Source organism: Adiantum capillus-veneris, chromosome 1, assembly GCF_014529385.1.
Source record: "Adiantum capillus-veneris isolate H3 chromosome 1, ASM1452938v2, whole genome shotgun sequence".
In the NCBI taxonomy this organism is placed as follows: domain Eukaryota; kingdom Viridiplantae; phylum Streptophyta; class Polypodiopsida; order Polypodiales; family Pteridaceae; genus Adiantum; species Adiantum capillus-veneris.
This window is the reverse complement of record NC_140931.1, coordinates 15,409,460-15,434,856: the sequence shown is the minus strand read 5'-3', so window position 1 is coordinate 15,434,856 and position 25,397 is coordinate 15,409,460. Positions and strand designations below refer to the sequence as shown.

Below are 25,397 nucleotides of genomic sequence, written 5' to 3'. Positions count from 1 at the left end.
TTGAGGGTGATGTACTTCTCATTGTGGTTCTCTATGTCGATGATTTGTTGACCACTGGACCAAATGAGAGACAAATTGCTGAATTTAAGGCTGATTTAAATGTTACTTTCAAGATGAAAGATTCGGGGTTGTTGCATCATTACTTGGGAAAAGAGTTTAAATAGTGTGATGGTGGTATTGCCTTGTGTCAAAAAAAGTTACATAGAGACATTGCTAAGTAAGTTTAGACTTGAGGATTGCAAACCTATTGCCACTCCCATGGAAACAGGTTTGAAGGTGAGTCTTCATGATGCCGGTGATTCTGCCAATGTCACCCTTTACTAAATTGTTGTTGGCTGCCTCATTTATGTATGCAACACAAGGCCGGATATTCAGTTTGCAGTCTCATCGGTTAGCAGATTCATGCATAGCCCAGGGTCAAAGCATTGGCAAGCTTTCAAGAGGATTTTTTGTTACTTGAGTGGCACTTTACATCTTGGCTTGTTTTATCCCAAGGGGGAATCATTGCCGCCAGACTTACATTCATTTTCGGACTCAAATTCGGCTGGTTGTTTTGACACACTAGTATCCCCAAGTGGTTTGTGTTTCATGCTTGGAAGTTCATGTATATCATGGTTGAGCAAGAAGCAACCTACTATGGGCACTTCTAGTTGTGAGGCTGAGTACATGGCAGTCTTCACAACTACGGTTGAGTGCGTATGGCTCAAATGCCTTATGGTTGATTTGGGTGTTGGATAGGACACTGCCAACACTATCTACATTGATAGTCAGAGGGCATTGGCAATTGCAAGGAACCCAGTTTTTCATGCTCGCTCAAAGCACATTGAGGTGCATTACCACTATGTTAGGGAGAGGCTCTCAGCAGGAGAGATCAGCTTGGCTTATGTGCCAACACAGGACAACCTTCAGGTCTTTTCACAAAGGCATTGTCTCGTGAGAAGTTCTAAGCTTTCCGCAAAGCTTTGGGCTTACTCCCCTTAGTGGATTGATCATGTCCTCAGGGCATGGCACTTCCCTTTACTCTATGTGCCAGCTCTTGTTCACCCCATCACTCCAGGGGGGATTTGTTACAATATACATGTGGTAGTGATATGTGAACACACTTAGGATTGTCGGGGCATTTTTTCCCTCACTAGGAGTTTTTTTCCCTCGTGCATTGTATATACACCCATCATTCTAGGGCTATATATCTTTCCATTGCACACTAAGTAATACACTCTCTCTTGTGTTTCTGGAACTTCCTTCATCTTCTCCAAGCTGTGTGTTTTCCTACAGTCCTAATTCCAACATTCTTTTTTAAAAGAGCGTCAATCCTCAAACTCTGACATAGCCCAGGATATCAACCACTCAAAACACCTAATATAAGCCTAAAGGTCCTTGGCGAGTACGATTTAGTCCCACTCTTTCTGGCTCACAATCACATATTCCTTTACATTTTTAATCCACAAATCGATAAATTACAAAGACTTTAGGCTAGAGACGTCCGGATTACTCAAAAAAGAAAAGTTACATCATATATTGTATATAGGCTCCAATGTTAGCAATGTAGCTAATAGAAAGAACTACCATTCACAGCAATTAGCACAATACTCCCTTCACCGGATAAGAAGCATTGTTGGCACAAGTGATTGAGGCAAACAAATCACGATGCAAAGTACCAAACATGTGACTCTGCAGCAATTGAGATACATGCATCATGGATAGAAGGGGCATAAGTACACTATGCACTAAATACCCACTCTGCATCTACATCAACATCACAATCTCCATTTCTAGAAGATGCTACAATAGTTGCACTAGTAGCAGATCCATGCAAAGTACCAAACATGTGACTCTGCAGCAACTGACATACATGCATCATGGATAGAAGGGTCATAAGTACACTATGCACTAAATAACCACTCTGTATCTATATCAACATCACAATCTCCATTTCCAAAAGATGCTACAATAGTTGCACTAGTAGTAGATCCAGCCTCTTTCTTCTTGGCTTATTTTGCCTTCAACTTAGGGCATTGCTTTATCAAGTGATCATTAACTTGCAATAATGGCAATGCATCTTCTTCTTTCCTTTTTTGTCAGAATTCCTAGATTATTTGTTTCCCACAAAATCACTAGACACAAGTGATCTCCTACTCACAAAAGAACCACAAGAAGTGGCTAGATTGCTATTACCACCTCCTCGTTGAGTACCAACAAAAGCCTGGTCAACTGCATGTTGTTTAGCCCTATTCTTTCTTGAAAGTAACTCCTATACCAACAATGTGCATAAGGCATCAAACTTGATATGAGGATTTCCATGGGTCGAAGTACTAGCAAAATTCTGGTAAGAGTCTGGAACACATTGAGAATAGCCTGCACAAGTGAACTATCACAAATAACTTCACCTGCAGAAATGAGTTTCTCATTAATATCCTGTTGGAAATAGGGTAGTAGGGAAACACACACAGCTTGGAGAAGACAAAGGAAGCTCAAGGCACACAACATAAAGTAGTATTACTTAGTGTGCAATGAAAGATAAGTTAGCCCTAGAATGATAGGTGCATATACAATGCACAGGAAAAAAAACCTCCTAGTGAGGGAAAAAATACCCCGACGGTCCTAAGTGAGTTCACACACATCAGTACCACATATGTATGGTAAAAAATCCCCCGTGGGAGTAATGCAATGAACGAGAGCTGGCACATAGAGTATAGGGAAGTGACATGCCCTAAGGATAGGATCAATCCACAAAGGGGAGTAAGCCCAAAGCTTTGAAAAGCTTTGAACTTCTCACGATGCTTTTGTGAAAAGATTTACAAGGTTGTCCTATGTTGGCACATAAGCCAAGCTGATCTCTCCAGCTGAGAGTCTCTCTCTGACATAGTGGTAATTCACCTTAATGTTCTTTGTACAATCATGGAAAATTAGGTTTCTTGCAACTGCAAATATGCTCTGGTTGTCAATGTAGATGTTGTTGCCAGTGTCTTGTCCAACACCCAAATCAGCCATAAGGCGTCTGAGCCATACACACTCAACCATAGCTGTGAAGAATGCCTTATACTCAACCTCACAATTGGAAGTGGCCACCGTAGGTTGCTTCTTGCTCAACCATGATATGCATGAACTGTCGAGCATGAAAAAAAAACACTCGTTGACACTCGTGTGCCATAACAACAAGTCCAATCCAAGTCCAAAAAGCATGTAAATCTGGCGGCAATGATCCCCCTTGGAATAAAACAACCCAGATGTAAAGTGCCACTCAAGTAGATAAAGATCCGCTTGACAGCCTGCCAATTCTTAGACCTAGGCTATGCATAAATCTGCTAACCTGTGAGACTATAAATCGAATATCCAACCTCATGCTGCATACATAAATAAGGCATCCAATAGCAGTTTGGTAAAGAGTAAAATCATCAATATCACCAACATCATGAAGGCTTAACTTCAAACCTATTTCCATGGGAGGTGGTAATAAGCTTGGAGTCCTCAAGTCCAAACTTACACATCAATGTCTCTATGTACTTGTTTGTGATACAAGGAAATACCACCATCACATTGCTTAAATTGTATGCCCAAGTAATGACATCTTGAAAGTAGCATTCAAATCAGCCTTAAATTTAACAATATGTGCATCATTTGGACCAGCGATCAGCAAATCATCCACATATAGAACAACAATGAGAAGTACATCACCCTCATGCTTTACATACAAAGTGCTTTCTGTTGGATTGTTATTACGAAAGCCTCGTTTGACCAAATGAGCATTAGATTTCTCATACCAAGCACAAGGAGACTGCTTCAACCCATACAAAGCGTTTTTATATTTGCACACTTCATCCTCTTGTCCTTTCTTGACAAAACCGTGAGGCTGCATTACATAAACTTCCTCAAATATGTCACCATTCAAGAAAGCAGTAACAATGTTTGATTGATATACATCCCAACCAAAATGAGCTGCCAATGCACATAGAAAATGCACAGTAGTCATACGACAAGTGGGAGCAAAAGTCTCTTCATAATCTGTGCCTTTCTGATGTGCATAGCCTTTTGCAACAAGATGAGCCTTATAGCAACCAATCTCCCCATCCAACTTGCGTTTGAACTTGTAAACCCACTTCGTACCAATGGCCTTTTTTTCCAGGAGGCAAATCACATAAAGCCCATGTGTTATTTTCTATAAGTGCATCATATTTTGATTGCATGGCAGCCATCAATTTTTAGAATTATGTGCTTCATCAAAGGCCAGTGGTTCCTCTACATCACATAAGATAGAAACAGCCAAAGCATAACAATCTAAAGCATAAGATGCATGGCAAGAACACGAACGAGTACGCCTAGACAAAGGTGCATCCAACTTATTGTCACCTAAAGTATGCACCATCCATTTTGGCATACCTATAGCCTGCTCATTCTCAGCCCTAAGTACATCATGTACATCTACATCAGTAATGGGCTAATCCATAGAATTTTTTGAAACCCCCATAGGCTATATATTTGCCTCATTTGAATTTACATTTGATCTTCCACCACTGAAAAGAGGCAACAAAATGTCATAAATGTCCTGTGAGCTTACAGTATTGTCTTTAGTACATGACAACAAAGGCTGAATAGAGTCTTCCACAAATACATCACGTGAAACCAAGATACGCTTCGTTTGTGGATGGTATAACATGTAGCCTTTGCTTTCAGTACTATAACCAGAAAAAATGCATTTGACAGCCTTATCATCCAATTTTTTGCAATGTGTTTGTGGCACCAAAGCATAAGTCAAACAACCAAAAACGCGCATGTGATCAATAGATGGCTTTCTATCATGTCATGCTTTATATGGAGTCATAGAATACAAAGCTTTCATAGGACACCTGTTAAGTGCATAAGTAGAACACATGATAGCCTCAACCCAAAACGCATTTGGTAAAGCTTCACTCTTGACCATACATCGTGCCATCTCTGCAAGCGACCTGTTTTTCCTTTCAGCAACACTATTTTGTTGAGGTGTATACGGAATTGTACATTGGTGTTTTATGCTACCACTAGCCAGAAATGCATTAAATTCATGAAACATATACTCCCCCCACTCCTCAATCTGAATGGAGGGTGTCCATAGTACATTTAGAGACATTTTCAGCCATAGCCACAAATTGCTTGAAGCACACAAACACTTCGGACTTAGCTTTAAGTGGATACACCCATGCATGCGTGGAGTAATCATCAATGAAAATCATGAAGTACAGGTAATTGTCTAAGGATGGAGTTTGCATAGGCCCACAAACATCATTATGCACAAACTGCAACCTGCATGTAGCCCTTACTGAACCATCCTTTGGAAACTTCAAACACTGCATCTTACCCAAAATATAGCCTTCACAAACATGCTTCATAGGTGCTTCAAGAGGCAGCAAACAAGCAACTAGATCAGATTTTTGCAAACGTAGCAAACTAGCAAAATTCAAATGCCCAAAATGTGCATGCCAAAATTTTGCATCTGAAACATCCTTTGAATCCACAACTACATTTGCAAAGTTCTGCCCACACTTGTCATACAAAGTGAGCTTATACATTCCACGGCATAAAATGCCATATGCAACAATTTCATCGTAAAAATTGAGATCATGAACAATACATATATCATCCACAAATTTGACAACAAGACCAAGTCTAGCAAGTGCAGATACAAACAAAAGGTTCTTTTTTATCCAAGGTACATAAAGTGCATCAACAAGTGTGAAAGAACTACCATTTGCTGCAGTTAGCACAATCTTTCCAACTCTCTTGACCGGATAAGAGGCATTGTTGGCACAAGTGATTGAATTTCCATGAGGGACATCCTCGAGAGAGGTAAACAAGTCCTGATGAGAGGTAATATGCTTTATAGCACCATTGTCAAAGTACCACACATGAGCATCTGCAGCAACTGACATACATGCATCATGGACAGAAGGATTATAAGTGCACTCTACAGTAAAAGCCCATTCTGCTTCTACATCAGCATCACAATCTCCTTTAAGACTCTACAATTGTTGCACTTGTAGTGGAACCAACCTCTTTCTTCTTAGCCTCTTTTGCCTTAAATTTCGAACACTGTTTGATCAAGTGATCATTAGCTTTACAATAATGTCCACATATCTTCTTTTTGCCCTTTTCACCAAAATTCCTAGACGAGCTGTTGCCAACAGAGGCATTGGATGCACGTGATTTGCCTCTCGCCAAAGAACTATGCGAAGTGGCTATATTGTTGTTACCACTTTACCTCTGAGCAGCAATAAAAGCCTGTTTAACTGCACACTGTTTAGCCCTGTTTTCTCTTGAAAGTGACTCTTGCAACAGCAATGTGCATAATGCATCAAACTTGACAACTTCTGGATTTCTTTGGGTCATAAGTCTCCAAGTACTAGCAAAAGTCTGGTAAGAATCTGGCAAAGCATCAAGAACAATTTGCACAAAGGAACTATCAGAAATGACTTTGCCTACAGAAATAAGTTGCTCATTAATATCCTTGATACTAGCAAGTAAATAGTCCATTTCATCTTCCTCATGCATAATCTTCGACTCCAGATCTTTACGCTGCAATGCAATTTTAGCCTCATTGCGACTTGCATAAAGACCAGCCAGAATATCCCAAGCCTATTTTGCAGATTTAGCTAAACGAATGTGAGGAGTAAAATGCGCTTCACGGATAACACAATCAATGCATGAGCATGTGCATCTCTAACATCCCAACGAGCTTGCTCAACCGTAAACAGCTTTGGCAGTAGCAACCCTGCCACCAAAACCTGCATCATTCTCAACATCGTCTGCATCCTCAGAACCAAGATGTACATCAATGCCTTGCACAACATTCCAAATGCTCTTTAACACAAGAACATGTTGCATCATGTAAGCCCACATTGGGCAATTGTCCCCATCCAATTTATCCTTAGCAGCAAACATCTTGAAAACATCTGTGTTGTTGTCAACCATGGCGAATGCCTACACCTGATGTGAAAATTGCCCGAAAAGAGGAGAAAAGAAGCGAGACCAACATGTGCTATATAGCATAACCCGTTGAAAACTATAAGGGACCTGTTATGCAAAAAATGACACTAACAAAAAAATTGCACAAAATGACAAAATTGCATGTGTAGTACTGCTTGTAGTGGAAACGGAGGTCAAAATGAGCCCGAATGGAAAATTTGAGCACACTAAGGTCGACGAGCTGTCCAGAAGTATTTATCGACCTGCTGACGCTCACCAAAACTAACTGAAATATGAGAAAGTGAGCAGGCGTGTGCTAGCGATGCTGACGACTAAGCTCGAGAAGATGCAAGTTGCTCTGATACCAATTGTTGAAAATAGGGTCGTAGGGAAACATACACAGCTTGGAGAAAACAAAGGAAGCTCGAGGCACACAACAGAGATTAGTATTAGTCAGTGTGCAACGAAAGATAAGTTAGCCCTAGAATGATGGACGTATGTACAATGCACGAGAAAAAACCCTCCTAGTGAGAGAAAAAAATGCTCTCGCGGTCCTAAAAGTGTTCACACATCACTACCACATATGTATGGTAACATATCCTTGATACCTGCAAGAAAAGTGTCCATGTCATCTTTCTCTAGCATAATTCTTGTATCATATTCAACATATCTGTCATATGGTGTTGTATTTATTTTCCATCCATTGACCTTTGTGCTACATGTTTATTAGCTTGGGAATCCCTCTCATCTCCTCTTTTACTTGCTTGGCCATTGGCTACCCTACCATATTCATTTTGTTGTGCTTTTCATCCCATGTCCCTAGCGATGTTTACTTTGTCTTCAAATGTTGCAGGCCTCTTCAACTCCACTTTGAACTTAAAAGTTTCTTTGATGTTGACAACAAATCAATCCTCCTGTGACAAAGCCATGCACCATCAATCCAAATATGGAAAAACTAATAGATGCAGCCAATTAGAAGATTATGTGGCATCTATTATATCTTTTGTAATGCCTCCATTAAATTATAATGTCAATCAAAATATGAGTATGTCCACCCAACTTGTAATTTTTAGTTTATGGTTGTACTTATGAGCTAGTGTCATTGAATCAAAGCTGCAAGGTTCCAGATTGTCACTGTCACATTTGATCTTTATTATTTTTCCAATTTGTGAGTCACTTTTGGCCAAGGACTAAATTTTAAACTTTGACCAAAGTGTAAAGGTCATTTTTCTAGCATATTTGGATAAGTGAATTGATGAGAAGAGCTCCATACTGAGCATATGACAATGTGTTTGTATATCTACAAGCTTTATTTACTTCTTTCTTCTGCATACGGTGTCGCATTTTAATTTTGATTGCTTTTATGCGTTGCCAAGTGAAGGATCTTCAAATTGGTGTGAGTTTCTTGTGCTCTTTTTAAGTTTTTTGGTGAGTCATTTATGAGTTGTTTTGTGTTGTCTCCAAATTTATGAGTACGATTTCCAAACCATTAGTTGCATCAAATAGCTCTCATCATTCATAAGCTATTGGGTATCTTAAACGTTGAATTGACCAATTAAATTTAGGGTTAGAGTCCAATATCCTTTTTGCATTCACCTACTATGCGGAGGTTCTTAGACTATAGGATTGGCCCTCCTAGTTTCCTTGATCATCCCTACAGGTTCGTTGGCTGCTTTTGGATGATGAAACAATAGAGAGTGAATCACAGTCATAGACTAGCCTTTGGTGGTTTTTTAGTCATTTGAAAGAGAGTATCAGATTGTAGCTTACCTAAATTTTTTTTTCAAGGACTTGAAACCTTTTTGTTGCCTCCGTACCCAAGTCGAGTCTACTAACGTCCTTCGTATTGAAAAACTAATGTGAGGTTCTCGCTAGTCTTACAATAAGATCAAAGGAGGTTGATAAGCCGCTCATTTAATATTTTCCATTGATTAGAGGGGATTGAAAAGCCATTTAATATTTGGCATCAGTGCATGGCACGTAGCCCTCTGCACATAGATGACCATTGGATTGGTTGTCTGTGTTGGGTATCAGCCAAAGAACTTTATAGTAGTAGTTGGACCAATGGGATAGTCTCTTAGGGTCTTGGGTGAGAAAGAGATAGGCACTAAGTTAAAGTGTGGAAATAGTAATGATTTGATGTTTTGAACATCCCTTGACATTTGTAGTTTCCTGCACTAGTAAAAGTAAGCATCCATTGGAGATGGAACCACCCCTAAACCATTCATAATTACTCAAAGTAAGCAGGGCCATTGAAGATGTGAACCACCCCTAAATCCTTTCATAATTACTCAGTTGAGCCAAAGTATATCTCACAGAGTTAGACTAAGATTTGGCTATTTTATGTTGTGTTAGTTTTCTTGCACATTTGGGCTAAACAATGCTGTAAAATTACAACATAAAAGCACAAAAATCAGAACACTCAACTCTTACATTGTGGTCGAGTATCACGGCTCTGGATCGAAAGACCAAAGTTGACCACTGACTTCATACAATACTTTTACGTGTTTTTTACAAAGTGCATGACAAATTTTGACCAAATTGGACATCAAACTAGGAAAACAAATGCAAACAAAACAAGAAATTGAGAAACTTCCTTGAAATTAAGTCAATTGCACGTAAAGGGTACCATTGGACTCACAAACCAATGCACACTCAATTGATAAGTTTGGTAAAAATTGGGGATAAAGGTCCAATATCACAATACTGGATTTGGGGACCAGAATTGGGCTTTTTCACCACGTATTGGATACAGAGAGTATGGGTATGCTTAAAATAGCCCATGGGTGAAGTAAAAACAAATTTTGGACATTTCAATCACCAATAGAGCCTAGAAACTGAAATTGGGCAATCTACCAAATTGAAACTTGGGCGTTTGGACAACCTAAAGTAATCCCGATTGTACCAGAATTTGCGACAACATTAAACTCGACATTTCAGGCCAATGTGTCGTGTCAAAATTAACTTGTTTAAAAATCATACCAGTAGTAAGTCTTATGGGAGGTATAATGAACTAATATCTTCTCTTGCTAAAGTTTTACACCAATAGTTTATGACAAGGTAAGAGTCTACATGCATGGCATGCAACCACTCCTATGGTTATGAATGATAATACTCCTCATTTTGAGCTCATCACAAATGTGCATCAGTTAAGGTGATCAGAGACTCTCTCTCTCTCTCTCTCTCTCTCTCTCTCTCTCTCTCTCTCTCTCTCTCGTAAACAACACTATCAGGTTTCTCCTTTGGCACCCTGGGAGAGAAAAACATCGAGAGATTCAATAATGAGAGCTTTCATCCATGGAAAACCAAGTTGAGACTATTTCATGAAAAAGAATATGGGTTGTGAACAAAGAATGTCTTCATAGTAACTAGAGCTTCATCTTTCACAAGTAGTGCTGTACTCTTAACACTTCTTGATAATTCTCTACAATTTATTGATCAGTGTGAGAGTGCAAATCAAGGTTTAGAGATTCTCGTGCATAACTTCAGTAACACAACCAAGAAAAGTACCTCAACCCTAAGAATCAACTTGGGAGATTTTCGGGCATAGCTTTAGAAACCCAATCAAGAAAAGTGAGCCAACCTTGAGAATCAACTACCATGGATGAAGATGAGAACATTGCAAGCCTAGTAATTAAACTTGGAAGCATAAGCACATAAGCATAAATGTAAGGGTCCGAGAATGACAACACTACCATTGTAAAGTGCTTTGTCTAAACCATTTGACCACTTCAAACAATTCTTGAAGAGGAGATGCCAGCACCTGCCAGGCAAGATGTGATTAACTCATTGCAAAAGGAAGAAAGAAAGCACAAGAGAGACATACCTTCAAGGGGAAGAGTATTAGTTGCATCTTCATCCAATATAGCAGGAAGTTTCATGAATGTAGAAAGAGAAGCCATTACTCCAAGGATTGCTTCGCCAACACAAATTGCACTCATTGTGAAAAGAAAGGACATCCTCCCTCCAAGTGTTGTCCAAACAATCAGTCCAAGGGCAACAGCAATAGCCGCAGATGCAACAAGCCAAATGGAGCAGCATATGTAGCTAAAGGAAAGGAAGAAGAAGAAGAGCAACAATGAACTCCACTCTCTTGACAATGGTTACACAATGGTGTCATTTTCTGCTTTCAATCAAAGACAATTTTAACTCATTAAATGTTGCTACATAATTACACTAGCAGTAGACAAACTCTAAACACTCACTTGGGACTTAAGACGGGAAAAGATATTCATAAATGATAAGTCCTAATAATGCGACATCACATGAAGACATGATAAGGGGCAAGGCATGAAGAGAATGATGGAAACATCCATAATAATGTAATAAAGTCCTGAAATGCGACATTCCATAATACAGATGGCAAGATCCAGAAAAGCACATCTGGCATTGCAGCAGCCTGGACACAAGGGGGGTAAAATGTTCAGAGAGGAGGTTGTAGAAAAAAAAAGCTACGAAGACTCATCCTCACATGTGTGTTACTTCAAAGCAAAAGATATTGTGATAGCAATAATAGACAGTTGGTAGCCAAAATAAACACTGCACACTTTACATGTAAAACATATCACGAACTCCTGAGAGCGAAAATTGGTATTACTAAATTCTTGAGTTCCAGCTGACAACTCACCTCAGCTAAAATGGGGAGTCGCTGGTTTAAAACTGTCTTTTGTTTCAAAAGCAAAGAACTTTGCTCTTTAAAACTGTGGTAGACTTTAACAAATACGTGGAGCACAACACTGAAACTCGAATTTCACTTCCAGCTCTTCCAGCAAGAGATTATAGCAGAACAAGATACAACCTTCAACCTCTCAATCTTTCATTACTATGTTACAACAGCCGAGAAGCAAACCATCTCCTTGCACTGCAATGGCTTCTCTTGCTGGCAGCGAGATGTAGTACAAGTTACCTAAAAAGTGGCGCAATGACCGCATGTGCGTCGATATCTAATGGCTCTGCATTCCTGTGTCAGATTACAGAAGAAGCATTTGATTGCCAAAAAAAGTCAAAGAAGAAGCATTCCAACTCACAAGCAACAATTCAAAAGCCATAAAATCAGAAGTATATATGTTCTAGAGACGAGGATGAATGTCAAAAACAGGATCAGCACCTGCAAACAGGTTGGCCATTTTCTGACCCACAGGGTATAAACCATATTCTTCTAAAAGCAGAAAGTTCTAGCTGGAGAAAGAATCCATCTGACTGGCTATGCTTCCATTTCCTTGATCCCTGACCCTTCCACACCTGCAAGAAACTGTGCTTTAGGTGCATTTTGTCAAACCGTGCACATGTCACCATGGTATCTGGATACAAATAACCATGGTCATGCATATAAAGCTGTCCATGTAGCACATAATCAACATAGTCATTAAAACTGTGCATTTGAGATGGCAGGACCTAGGACACCATACCCAAAGTAATATGGCATAGCATGCAACGCCTTGTTACGTACCTGAGGAAATGAAATGCTCTGTTTCGGAACAATCAGACAAGCTGCAACTGAAGAAGTATCCAAAACATGCTGCCTTAGAAAGGATACGCAGCTTGACAATGTATCAGGGGATTCAAATGCCTGCCAGCATACACCAATTAGTTCCTTCAAGGACAAGGTAAGCAATAAAAGCAAGCACACTTCCCACCCTAGTGGTAGCATAACTTAAAAGCAATAAAAGCAAACTAGACTTCCCACCCCAGTAATCGCATAATATCCAGAGACAGCTTTTCGGACAGGAGATGGTAAGACTTTCTAGCTGTGACTGTACACCAAATACGACATATCTTCCACATGCCTTTTTACCTTCAGGTAGGACATGAATGTGGGTAGGCTGTCTCTTCTGCCAGCATTCAACCTGTGATTAGTACTTTCTTCAAGGAGGTAAGCCAGAAATATCATTTGGTAACTTCTCGTGCAGACGAGGACCTGCGATCCTTGGTCATCAACATTTTTGAAGGACCACATTGAGGAACTTCCATGTATGCAAAGGAAGGTCCTTTGAGCAGAAAGGTTATGCTTTCACCACCCATGTATCAAAAATTCACTCCTTGTTAAAGGCTAGGTTCTCATTTCAGCATGATACAAGGTAGGATCCGTACGCACGCACGGATCCGTACAGTACGGATTCGTACTGTACACCCCCCCCCCCCCCCCCCCTTTTTTTTTTTGGGGGGGGGGGGGGGGGGGGGGGGAACCCCATTGTGTCGGTAAATTTTAGTTTGTCCTTCTTAAGCCTTATCCCAGCACCTGATTTTGCAAACATTTCGACATAACTTTCATTTGTAGAGCACACACGAAGCCGCACGGTCAAATCCAGCGTAGTTTGTAGATTCAGCCTGGAAAACGCAGATTTCAGCATCTGCATTTTCAGCGCGTCGTCGTTGCATGGTCGTCATCGACATCGTCACCGACATAGAGTCAAAATTCAGCAAATAAAGATTTGCAGATTTCAATCCTTGGCATTCTCAGATTTCAGCCCGTCTCGTCGTCGACATAGTCGGCAAGTCCAAGCATTGTAGAGATTTGTGCAATCAATAGTAGACCGCTCTCGCCATAGAGAGTGGGGCCTTCGGAGGAGGGTTTGACAACATTCTGGTGTCGTATTCTTCTCTCTCTATCTCTTAGACTCATGCACCTTCATTCACAATGTTTATCCACTTTGTTTGTGTCCATTGCACTCTCTCACTAAAGGAACGGAAGGCTCTCCATTCCCTAAGTAAAAGGAACCTTGAGCACAATTCGGAGCACTCATCTTGAGCAAAGTTCAACATTCACTTCCGTTGCACCTTACATTGGTATCAGAGCTTTGGCAGTGTTCTCTATCACTCAAGGAAAGAACCACAAGAATTTTTTTTGCTTGTTGCGGTCGCACATAACCCAAGTCCTCTTGGGCGTGTCGATTCCTAATCGTGTTTTTGAAGAGTGATAGGAAACCCAAGAAAAAAGGGCTTGTCCAACCTCCCCTTGTGCCTCTTTTCACTCATTGAGAGCGGACCGTGCACTTAGTGGCCGGCCAATCAACGTGAGGTGGGAAAAAACAACCTTGGTGTCAGCGCAAGGCCGCCAAGGGGTGCACCCGTGGAAAAGAGCAGAACTCGGGTGAAGAGAAGATCCTTCTCTAGCATAGATTGCAAGCAAAAGAAGAACCTCAAGAACTCAAGAACCCAAGACCCGCAAGAACCCAAGTTCCTCGTGAACTTAAGAACCCAAGACTTCAGTGGATGGTCATCACCCGAAGCGGAATGGATACTTCACATGGAGGTGGTGAGCATGGGAGTGGCGAAGAAGAGTTTTCCCCGCCAGGAGGTTTTTCCGACCCTCCCCCTTCCCCATCTATGCCAAGGATTACACTAACTCCTATGGAGGCTTTTGATAAGATGATTATAGACGGGAGGATAGAACGAGAAGCGCAACGCGTCGCCTTGGAGCGCGAGCGCAAAGCAACAACAGCAGAAAGAAGGACAGGCATAGACCGTGAATACAAAGAAAGAATGGCAGCCATAACGCGTGAGCACGAAGAAAGAGAAGCAGAAATGGATAGCGAGAACAAAGCAAGAAAAGCAATGAACGACCGACACGTGAAGGAGATGTTGCGACTCTTTTCTCAAGTTCAGGCACAGATGCAAGAGATTCGGGAAAAGGAGACTCTCTCAATCTCTTCTTCTTCAAAGCATGACACACAGGATTTGCATGATGATAAGCATGAAGAATTGAAAATTATGATAAGCATGATGAATTTATATACCTAGATGAATCCAGGATAAGCCCAGATTCACCCTTGAAGGATAGTGCAAGGTATAGACCCATGGTAGTCACCCACAAGACAATAAAACCATCAGCTCCATCATGCCCAGTATTGACTAAATACCACGACATCCCCACTAACGTCGTCAGTGCCCAATAGTGGGTGATAATGATAATGATGACCTCATTGCAGATTCGATCAATCACGAAGAACCGATCTTGGCTCTCGAGTCGAGGTCCACAGAACCCCCACAGGAAGATACGATCAATCACGAAGAACCGATCTTGGCTCTCGAGCCTAGGTCCAGAGTACCCCCACAAGAAGAATTATGTGTTTGAGTGATTAGTCAGCACGCATTGTTCGAGTGTTTCATTCGTTATCGTTTCCTATATTTTAGTGAGCGTCGTTATGTGATCCCTTTTCACATGCATGCCATATTGTACGTTGAACACGATTCACTCATGAATGAGCATGTATGCGGATTTCTCATGAAATGCTGAAAAGTATGCATTCAAGGAAGTCACATTCCATGTCTCTTCCTTAGCATGACAAAGTACCCGAAAGAGCACAAGAAAGATTGAGCATCAAGCATAGGCATTTCCATTAAGATTTGCCACAGCTGATTGATTTAGATCAGAAAGAAAAGATTCGATCTCATTGTTTGCATGTGTTTGATGAACGGTTTGGCACTCCGTCTCTATGTTCATCTACATTGTATGCACAGTCTTTAGAGAAGACAAGAATTTTTCCAGTCACTTTACATGGAATGGGTATGTTCATGTTTTTGTGTTGGAAGTGGTTTCAGGAATTTTCATCCTCGGAGATTCTTGAAGAAGGCTGACGCATGACTATTGACGAAGTTGAAGCATTGAAGGAGCCACAGATGACTTTGTGTCGCTTTCGGCGCGGCCCAAAGAAGAAGGCATTGCAGACCTTTATGAAGTTCAAGTATCGCATGACCCACGCATCAAAGTGGGCCGGCGAAGAGTCCTTTCCAAAATTCCATATGCTATTGGCAATCTCCCTTGATGCCATACAGATCGGTACCAATATGTCACTTTGAAAAGGAGGGGATGTCACGTGGCACATCTAACCCTATGTGCACGTGGACAAGCTACTTCATGACATGGGTTCGGTTCGGTTAGATTAGGAAGTGTTCTGGCACTTTTGTGAGTCTGTTCGCAGACCGTGCATATCCAGACACTTAGATTAGATGCATATCCTCTAGTTGCACACAATATGATCGTCAGATTTCCATCACAACCTATCAGTAGCATTTTTACAGTGCATAGACCTATTTTCCCTATCTTTGACATTTTTCACTTATTTATTAAGTGACTTTTGTTGGAAACTAAGTAGGGCGAATTGCATAAGTTTGTGTAAATAGAAACCTAGCGCTAGCATTCTGGCAGAAGAGGCAGCAGGAGCACCTTGCTCAACAGGCAACTTCTCAGCAAGACCCCCTCAGCAAGGCCTAGCGTTTTGCAACACAGCATCAACACTAGCGTTTTTGCACCATAGACCAGCCCTGGCGTTTTTGCACAGCAGATCAGCCACGACAACCACAGCAGACAGCAGATCCACTAGCGTTAGCAGATTCTACAGCAGTTAGTAGATTTCCACCGCAGCAGAAGATTTTTAGTCCTAGCGTTTTTCCATCTGCAAGACACCTCAGTGTTTTTGAAGATCTTCGCGACGGAATCAGCCCTAGCCTTAGTGTTTTCAGTTTTCAGCAGTCAGTACCCGCAGTAGAACCCCTGAACCTCGTAGATCTCACCTCCCCGCAACAGATCCCCGCCGCACGGTCAGATCCAGCGTAATTTGCAGATTCAGCCCGGAAAACGCAGATTTCAGCATCTGCGTTTCCAGCGCGTCGTCGTCGCATCGACATCGTCACCGACATAGAGTCAGAATTCAGCAGATAAAGATTTGCAGATTTCAGCCTTAGCATTTTCAGATTTCAGCCCGTCTCGTCGTCATCCTCATCTTCGTCGACATCGTCGGCAAGTTCAAGCATTGTAGAGATTTGTGCAATCAATAGTAGACCGCTCTCGCCATAGAGAGTGGGGCCTTCGGAGGAGGGTTTGACAACATTCTGGTGTCGTATTCTACTCTCTCGATCTCTCAGACTCATGCACCTTCATTCACAGTGTTTATCCACTTTGTTTGTGTCCATTGCACTCTCTCACTAAAGGAACGGAAGGCTCTCCCTTCCCTAAGTAAAAGGAACCTTGAGCACAGTTCGAAGCACTCATCTTGCGCAAAGTTCAACATTCACTTCCGCTGCACCTTACAGAACAACTTATAAGTTTGAGTCTCATCAGTTTCTATAGAGTTTGACCGACGGACATGCCACGTCATCACTTTGTGACACTAACAGGATCTCTAATATCTCAAGGAGACAATAGTAACTTTATTCAATCTAGGCAATTTGTGACAAAGGAGTGGAGTGGCTCTCCTCTTGTGCGGTCCACACCGCACCAGATTCAACCGTTGATTCATCTTTTTGCACACACTACTAATAATCCAAAAGTATCAAGGTAGAGCTCTCTTTGAAGAGAATTTGCGATGTTCTCCTCTTCCATCCACTTTGCATTGAGGGTCAAAAAGTACCCTTGACCAAAATATCCGGTGGACCTAACTTACCTTTCTCTTCTTTTCTTGTGCCCTATGACCTCTTGGTAGCCCTTCTGGCCTCCCTGTCCACTGGACCTCAATCTGAATTGTCGAAATTCTTTGATGAGCCATCACCTAATTCCCTTGCTTCGTCAAAACGCTCGACGTGAAAGCAGTACGGATTTCCGCATTATATGGTGACACGCTGACGTGGCTACTGTACGGATTTCTGCCATTTGCACTGACTTGGGGACAATTTTTGGACCAGATGCTTTTGGGTTTATTGCTTTTGAGCTGAATGCTTTTGGGGCATCCCTTGTAAGGAACAAGACTTCCACAAGTACCTCGCACACTTCTCAGAACCCTCAGAACGGTAAGAATGGTAAGAATGGTAACTCTCTTCCAACAGTCTCTCAGAAAAGAATTCTTCCAATGAATCTAAGGGTAAGGCTAGTGGCGATCTCCCTCGACGCCTTACAGTTCCTTCCAAGATTCCGGATGCTAGTGGCGATCTCCCTCGACGCCTTACAGTTCGGTACGAGTACCTCACTTTGAAAAGGAGGGGATGTCACGTGACACATCCAACCCTATGTGTCCGTGGACAAGCTACAGCATGATCAAGGTTCAATCAGTCCAGTCAGTCTAGATTAGAGGTGATCTGGCACTTTTGTGAGTCTATTCGTAGACCGTGCATGTCCAATCACTTAGCATAGATGCATATCCTCTGGTTGCACACAACATGATCATCAGTATTCCCATCAGAATCCATTAGAATCAGTTAGGGGATTTTTCCAGTGCATTTAGCCTATTTTTCCTATTTTGACATTTTTCACTTATTAATTTAAGTGACTTCCCAACAAAAGTAGGTAGGGCAATTTTGCTAAGTTTGTATATAAGCAAACTAGAGCTAGCACTATTTGTCAGAAGAGGCAGCAGGAGCTCCCCGCTCAACAGGCAACTTCTCAGCAGAACCTTGGTGGATTCCCTCCAAGCAAGATCCCAAGCCTTGGCGTTTTCTCCAAGCAGCAGATTCATATCCCTAGCGTTTTCAACAGCCTTCATCGCCGGCAAGCCAAGCCCTTGGCGTTTTTGCATCAGATCGTCACCGGAAAGACCATCACATGCCTGGCGTTTTTGGTCAACCTCAGCTTGCTAGCGTTTTTGGTTCTCAGCACACCTAGCGTTTTTGGAATTCAGCCCCAGCTTTGCAGGGTTTCCATTACCATCAGAAGGCTGCAATTTCAGCAGCGTTTTCAGCAATAGAAGACTTGCAGGTTCAGCCCACAAGAAGTAGCAGATTCAGCCCGGTAAAGACATCAGTTTTCAGCATTTAGGAAGCTCAATTTTCAGCCCTAAACCTGCAGATTTATCAAAGACCCAACGAAAACAGCCCCCAAATCAGAGTTTTTGGCTCAATCACAAATTTCAGCCCATAGCGTTTTTGGACAACAGTAGAAAGATTGCAGATTTCAGCCCTTAGGTCGACTTCGTCATCATCGTCGACATAGCCTAGACTTGCATCAGTCTCATGCATACCATTTGTACCAGATTGTGCAATCATAAGTAGACCACTCTCCCCGACGAGAGTGGGGCCTTCGGAGGAGGGTTTTACAACGTCTCTGGTGTCGTATCTCTCTTCTCTCTCTATCTCTCAATCTCATACACTTTCACACACAATGTCCCTTCACTTTGTTTGTAATCATAGCATTCTCTCATTAAGAACGGAAGGCTCTACCTTCCATAAGAACAAAAGGAACCTTGAGCGCAATTCGGAGCACTCATCTTGAGCAAAGCGCAAACATTCATTCCGCTGCACCTAACAAGCTCTCTTTATGTGGAAATTGCATCCGTGATCATCTGCATGGCACTAGGACATCTGAGTGACCTTCGGGTCTGGAACTTGATTCTGTTTTGCAGATACCGGTAGAGGGGCCTATAACCTAGAGAAAAGAAAAAGTACCAACCTATGAGTGCCCGTCGAATTTATTAAAGAAGAAAGAAGCTGAAACCCTTCCAACTTTTAAAAATTCTACTGAGGGGCCTAAATTAATAAAAGAGGACACACACTTTTTTTTTTGTAATGTCAAATTGAATTACAAATGGGAAACCTCAAAGCGAGGAAAACCCATAGAAAGTATTACAAACTGTAACTCAAAAACAGTCAAAGTAGAGCTGGTAATGGCTAACAAGGAGCTCCTCCAAGTCATGGGCAACTTGAAGAGACTGTCTAAGAGATATCTTGAAGAAAGAAACATATTCCACTTGAATTTGCTGAAACATGAGGGAATTCCGTGCTCTCCACACTGTCCATAGTACACAGAATCTAACCCAGCCGAAAAAGTATGCATACGATTGAAGCAAAGCCGGAAGCACTCCAAAGATCTAGAAAAATTTACCAAATTGTAAGCCAGGGAAACGCGAGCGAAGAGCTAAAGAGATGCTATCCACAAACTGTCCCGTACCCAGAATCTAACCCAGCCGAAAAAAGTATCCATACGACCGAAGCAAAGGTGAAAGCACTCCAAAGATCCAAAAAAATTCACCAAATTGTAAGCCAGAGAAACGCAAGCAAAGAGCTGAAGAGATGCTATCCACAAACTGTCGCGTACGAGAACAAGACCACAATAGATGTGGAATATTCTCAACGTCTGCACCACAGCGAACGCATCACGAAGAGGCCAATCTCCTAGAGCGCAATAATTTGTGTCACGTAACACATTCAGCCCTATGTGTCCGTGGACAAGCTACAGCATGATCAGGGTTCAGTCAGTCCAGTCAGTCTAGATTAGCAATGATTTGGCACTTTTGTGAGTTTATTCGTAGACAGTGCATGTCCAGTCACTTAGCATAGATGCATATCCTCTGGTTGCACACAGCATGATCATAAGTATACTCTTCAGGATCCATCAGATTCAGTCAGGGGAATTTTCCAGTGCATTCAGCCTATTTTCCCTATTTTTGGTATTTTCACTTACTATTTTTAAGTGACTTCCCAACAAAAGTAGGTAGGGCAATTTTGCTAAGTTAATATATAAGCAAACCCAAGCTAGCACTTTCTGGCAGAAGAGGCAGCAGGAGCACATGCTCAACAGGCACCTTCTCAGCAGTACCCCAGCACTTGGCGTTTTTGGAGCTCCCAACCTCACCATACCATCAGCACCCCCTAGCGTTTTTGGATACACACATCAGCCAGCGTTTTCCCTTGCAGTCACCGCCGGCAACAGCAGATCCCCAACGTTTCCACCTTGCATCATCGCCATCACCATCAGCTTGGTAGCGTTTTTGCTTTTCCTCGTCAGTACCAAATTCCATGGCGTTTTCAGCCCTTGCTTGATCGCCCTCGTCCCCCAAGTCTTCTAGCGTTTACAGATCTACCCGGTTTGCAGCAGAAGTGCCAAGTGACCTAGCGTTTTTACTAACGCTCCACCATGCATCAGCGTTTTTGAGTTTCAGCCCCAACCTGCAATAGATACACAGCATTTCAGCATTAGACACAGTAGCAGAGTATGTCAAAAGGCGGCACCACGTGCCAATAGAAAAGAACAGACTGAACAAACTTTTAGCACTTCAATAACAACTGAACTGAAAGAGAGAGAGACGACACGTGACACGAAGTGGCGGAATTCCACCCCAGAGAGTATTGGCCCCAAACCTTGGCGCCCCTTTCGGTATTTCTTTATATTACTGCCGATTCACAAAGTACAACAGCCGAGGAGCACCTGCTCTGCAATCTGCGCGCTAAAAAGTGCCAGAGAGGGCCCCCAAGGCTCATATTTAAAGGCCCAAAGCCTAAAAGCATCAAATATGAAAAGCTAACCCCAAAAAATCACTTTCCTAAAATTTCGGGATTTTCCTAAAAATCCGCCGCGAATTCCGGGACGTCCGTACAGGTGCCACATCATCATATTTTGATGTGCAAAGTCTTTAGAGTGTGTTCTGCTTTATTTTTAATGCCTTTATGTCACTTGGGGCCCCATCGGAGGGGGTCCCCATAAGTTGATAGGACTACTTCTGTTGCTTGTTCTTCTTAAGGTTTCTAGAATTAGGGTTTGCAGGTTTTAGGGTTAGGGTTTCCAGAATTAGAATTTGCAGGTTTTAGAGTTAGGGTTTTCAGAATTAGGGTTTTCAGAATTAGGGTTTCAGCAGTTAGGGTTTCTTGCAAAAATTAGGGTTAGGGTTTTTGCTCTCGGGCAGCCACATCATCTGTAAGTTGGCTTCATTCTTTCGGCTTTGACACGTCAGCAGTTTGTTACAGAGTTACCCCTTGAAGCATTGCAGAAGAACCACCATTTTCAGCCATAAAAACGCAGCCAAAACAATCATTTTCAGCCACCGAAACAGTCCCAAAATTCAGCAGTTAGAAGATCTCGGATTTCAACCATCAAGTCGTCGTCGTCATCGGCATAGTCCAAGTTGCATCAGTCCATTGCATACGCATTGTACCACTTTGTGCAATCAAAAAGTAGACCACTCTCGCCGACGAGAGTGGGGCCTTCGGAGGACGGTTTTACGTCGTCTCTGGTGTCGTATCTCTCTTCTCTCTCTATCTCTCAGTCTACTTGCACGCACATTGTCCATTCACTTTGTTCGTGAACATAGCACTTTCCACTAAGAACGGAAGGCTCTCCCTTCCATAAGAACTAAAAGGAACCTTGAGCACAGTTCGGAGCACTCATCTTGAGGAAAGTGCAAACAATCATTCCGCTGCACCTAACATTGGTATCAGAGCTTTGGCAGTGTTCTATATCACTCAAGGAAAGAACCACAAGAATTTTTTTACTTGTTGAGGTCGCACGAACCCAAGTTTGCTTGGGCGTGTCGATTCCTATGAAGAGTGACACGAATCCCAAGAAAGAAGGGCTTGTCCAGCCTCCCCTTGTGTCTCTTTTCACTCATTGAGAGCGGACCATGCACTTAGCGGCCGGCCAATCGACGTGAGGTGGGAAATAGCAACCTTGGTGTGAGCACAAGGCCGCCAAGGGGTGCGCCCGCAGAAAAGAGTAGAACTCGGGTGAAGAGAAGATCCTTCTCCAACACAATTTGCAAGCGAAAGAAAACCTCAAGATCCTCAAGAACCAAGACCCTCAAGAACCCAAGTTCCTCGTGAACTTAAGAACCAAAGATCATAGTGCATGGTCGTCACATGAAGCGGAATGGATACTTCGCATGCAGGTGATGAGCATGAGAGAGGCGGCGAAGATTTTCCCCGCCATGAGACTTTTTCGACCCTCCCCCTTCACCATCTACGCCACGAGTTGCACTCACTCCTATGGAGATGATGGTCAAGTCGTTGTTGGACATGATGGCACAACAACAAGAAACGAATCGAGTTGCATTGGCACAACTTGCAAGCAAAGCAGAACAACAAGAAGCTAGGGACCGTGAGCGCGACGACAGAATTGTAAGAATTGCCGCAGACCAAGAAGCCAAGGACCGCGAGCGCGACGAAAGAAACGCAAGACATGCCGCACAACAGGAAGACGAGCGCCTTGCTTTAGAACGCGAGCGCAACGCAAGAAAAGAAAGAAAAGAACTAAGGAAGAAGGAAGCGGCAGCACGAGCCGCGGCCTTGGAGGCCGAGCGTGAAGCTCGAAGGGAGCTACGCACTCAAGAATTGCTTGCCCAAGTCCTAGCCTCGAAGACCGAACCACCCATAGATCGTGAGAGTTCCTCAAGTGGTGCAAGCCACGACGCGGATTCCAACCATCCAGTCACAAAGAAGTCGACTTTCAATAAGTATGACGGTAAGATGGATGCTACGGTTATTCATTCTTGATTGCATCAATTTAATGCTTATTTTGCGACAACTAAGAAGACAGGAAATAGCAAAGTTTTGACGGTAGCTATGTACCTAGCCGGTGATGCCATCAATTGGTACCACGCATGGCAAGAGGCACAGCTAGCCGCGCACCTAGAGATAGCCGACGATTTCACGCCCCTTTCCTTCGATTGGGCTGATTTCCAAGACAAGCTCAAGGCACGGTTTATGCCACCTCAGTACCTCGCACGATTGAAAGACGATTGGCGCTCTCTCAAGCAAAATGGTATGCCAGTTATGTCTTTTTCTAATCGTGTTTGCAGCTAGGCACTCAACTACGGAAATCGGATGATGAGCGCAAAGAGGCTTTTCTCTTTGGATTGGACGAGTATATCAAGTACGATGTCGAGGTACTCGATCCAATCGATCTCAACAAGGCGGTAGCGATTGCTCTAGCAGAGGAGATGAAGAACAACAAGGGAAAGCCTAAGGAGAACAAGACTTCCACAAGTACCTGGCAGACTTCTCAGAACCCTCAGAATGGTAAGAACGGTAAGAATGGTAACAATGATAACTCTTCTAACCAATCTTCCAACAGTCTCTCCTCAAAGAATTCTTCCAATGAATCTAAGGGTAAGGCTAACACAATTGCTAAACCTAAGCTTACGCCAGATGCAAAGGTAGCACAAGGAATTGTAGGAGGATACATCACTTCGGAAGAACAAAGCACTTATTCTGAGGAAGGTCGTTGTTTTCATTGTCACATTAAGGGTCACATAAAAAAACATGTCCTAAGCTTGAATCGAATGAATCTAAAGAACCCACAGCATCCACTTCCTCTGTCAATGCAATGAATGATAACACGAGTATGCCCCAAGTTTCTCAGGACCCTCCCAATGATGATTCTCTCATTAAATGTTATGGTCGTACGTCGGGGCACCGTTTTGTCATATTGTTTGACCCAGGTAGTATGCATGATGTGATCAGTTCCTCTCTTGTTGAGAGAGCCTGCCTCGAAGTTAGTCCGAGATCTCCTATCGAGGTCTCTGGCTTTCGTCCCGGTATGGACGCTCTCACGGAGGAGTGCCTTGATGTGTTGTTTGCAATTCAACAGACTGCCTTCACTAGAAGATTTGTTGTTTCTACTCTCTCAGGATGTGATATGATTTTGGGCATTCGATGGTTTCGTGATAATAACGCTCTCATGAAATTTGCGGCTAACACTATAACTCTCAATGCCGACAGCGATTCTCCTATTGTCATTCATGGAGATGACATTGCTCCTTTTCTACCTCTCATTGCTAATAAACAGGACACGGTTGAAAGGATTCGGGATAAGGAGATTCTCTCAATCTCTTCTTCTCCACAGCATGACACACAAGATTTGCATGATTATGAGAAGCATAATGATTTGAAGGATAATGATTTGCATGATGATTTGGATGACAATGACAAGCATGATGATTTGCATGATCAAGATGTGATTTCTCACAAGCATAATGAGCTGCATGAAGATGATGTGATTGTTTACAAGGATGATGTGTTAGTGGATGCTTTTACTAGCGAAGCTAACCTCGTTGCAGATTCCATCAATCACGAAGGATCGATCTTGGCTCTCGAAACTAGGTCCACAGAACCCTCACAGGAAGTATTATGTGTTCGCATGATTGATACGCACACATGGTTCGAGTGTTTCATTCGTGACGGTTTCCTGTATTTTAGTCATCGTCATTATGCGATCCCTTTTCCTAGGCATGACATACTGTATGTTGAGCACGTTTCTCTCATGGATGAGCACAAATGTATGCAGATTTTTCGTGAAAAGCTAAAAAGTATGTATGTCAGGAAGTCGCATTCCATGTCTCTTCCTTGGCATGACACAGTTTCCGAACGAGCACATGATAGTATGAGCACCACACATGGGCATTTCCATTGTGATTTGCCACAGTTGATTCATTTCGATCAAACAGAAAAGATTCGATCTCATTGTTTGTCGGTGTTTGATGAACGGTTTGTCATTCCGTCTCTATGTTCATCTACATTGCATACACAGTCTTTAGAGAAGACAAGATTTTTTTCCTTCACTTTACATGGAATGGGTATGTTCATGATTTTGTGTTGGAGATGGTTTCAGGAATTTTCAGCCATGGAGATTCTTGAAGACAGAAGAAGCAGGACTCTAGATGAAGTTGACGCAAGGAAGGAGATTCAAAAGATTTTGTGTCGCTTTCGGCGCGGCCCAAAGAAGCAAGCGTTGCAGACCTTTATGAAGTTCAAGTACCGCATGAACCCCCACATCAAAGTGGGCCGGCGAAGAGTCCCTTCCAGGATTCCGGATGTTATTGGCGATC

General features: G+C 42.5%; 1 protein-coding gene across 1 annotated transcript in view; it reads right to left on the bottom strand.

The window, feature by feature from the left end:
* Window positions 1–11,498: 11,498 nt before the first annotated feature.
* TPR3 (Tetratricopeptide repeat (TPR)-like superfamily protein) overlaps window positions 11,499–25,397 on the bottom strand; it is a 55,367-nt gene continuing 41,468 nt past the window's right edge. The window contains exons 6-8 of the mRNA XM_086514402.1: window positions 12,386–12,505; window positions 12,044–12,177; window positions 11,499–11,896 (exon numbers count right to left, since the gene is read on the bottom strand). Of these exons, the coding sequence (XP_086370528.1) occupies window positions 11,839–11,896; window positions 12,044–12,177; window positions 12,386–12,505 (312 nt within the window). The 3' untranslated portion in view covers window positions 11,499–11,838. The remainder of the gene's footprint in view (window positions 11,897–12,043; window positions 12,178–12,385; window positions 12,506–25,397) is intronic.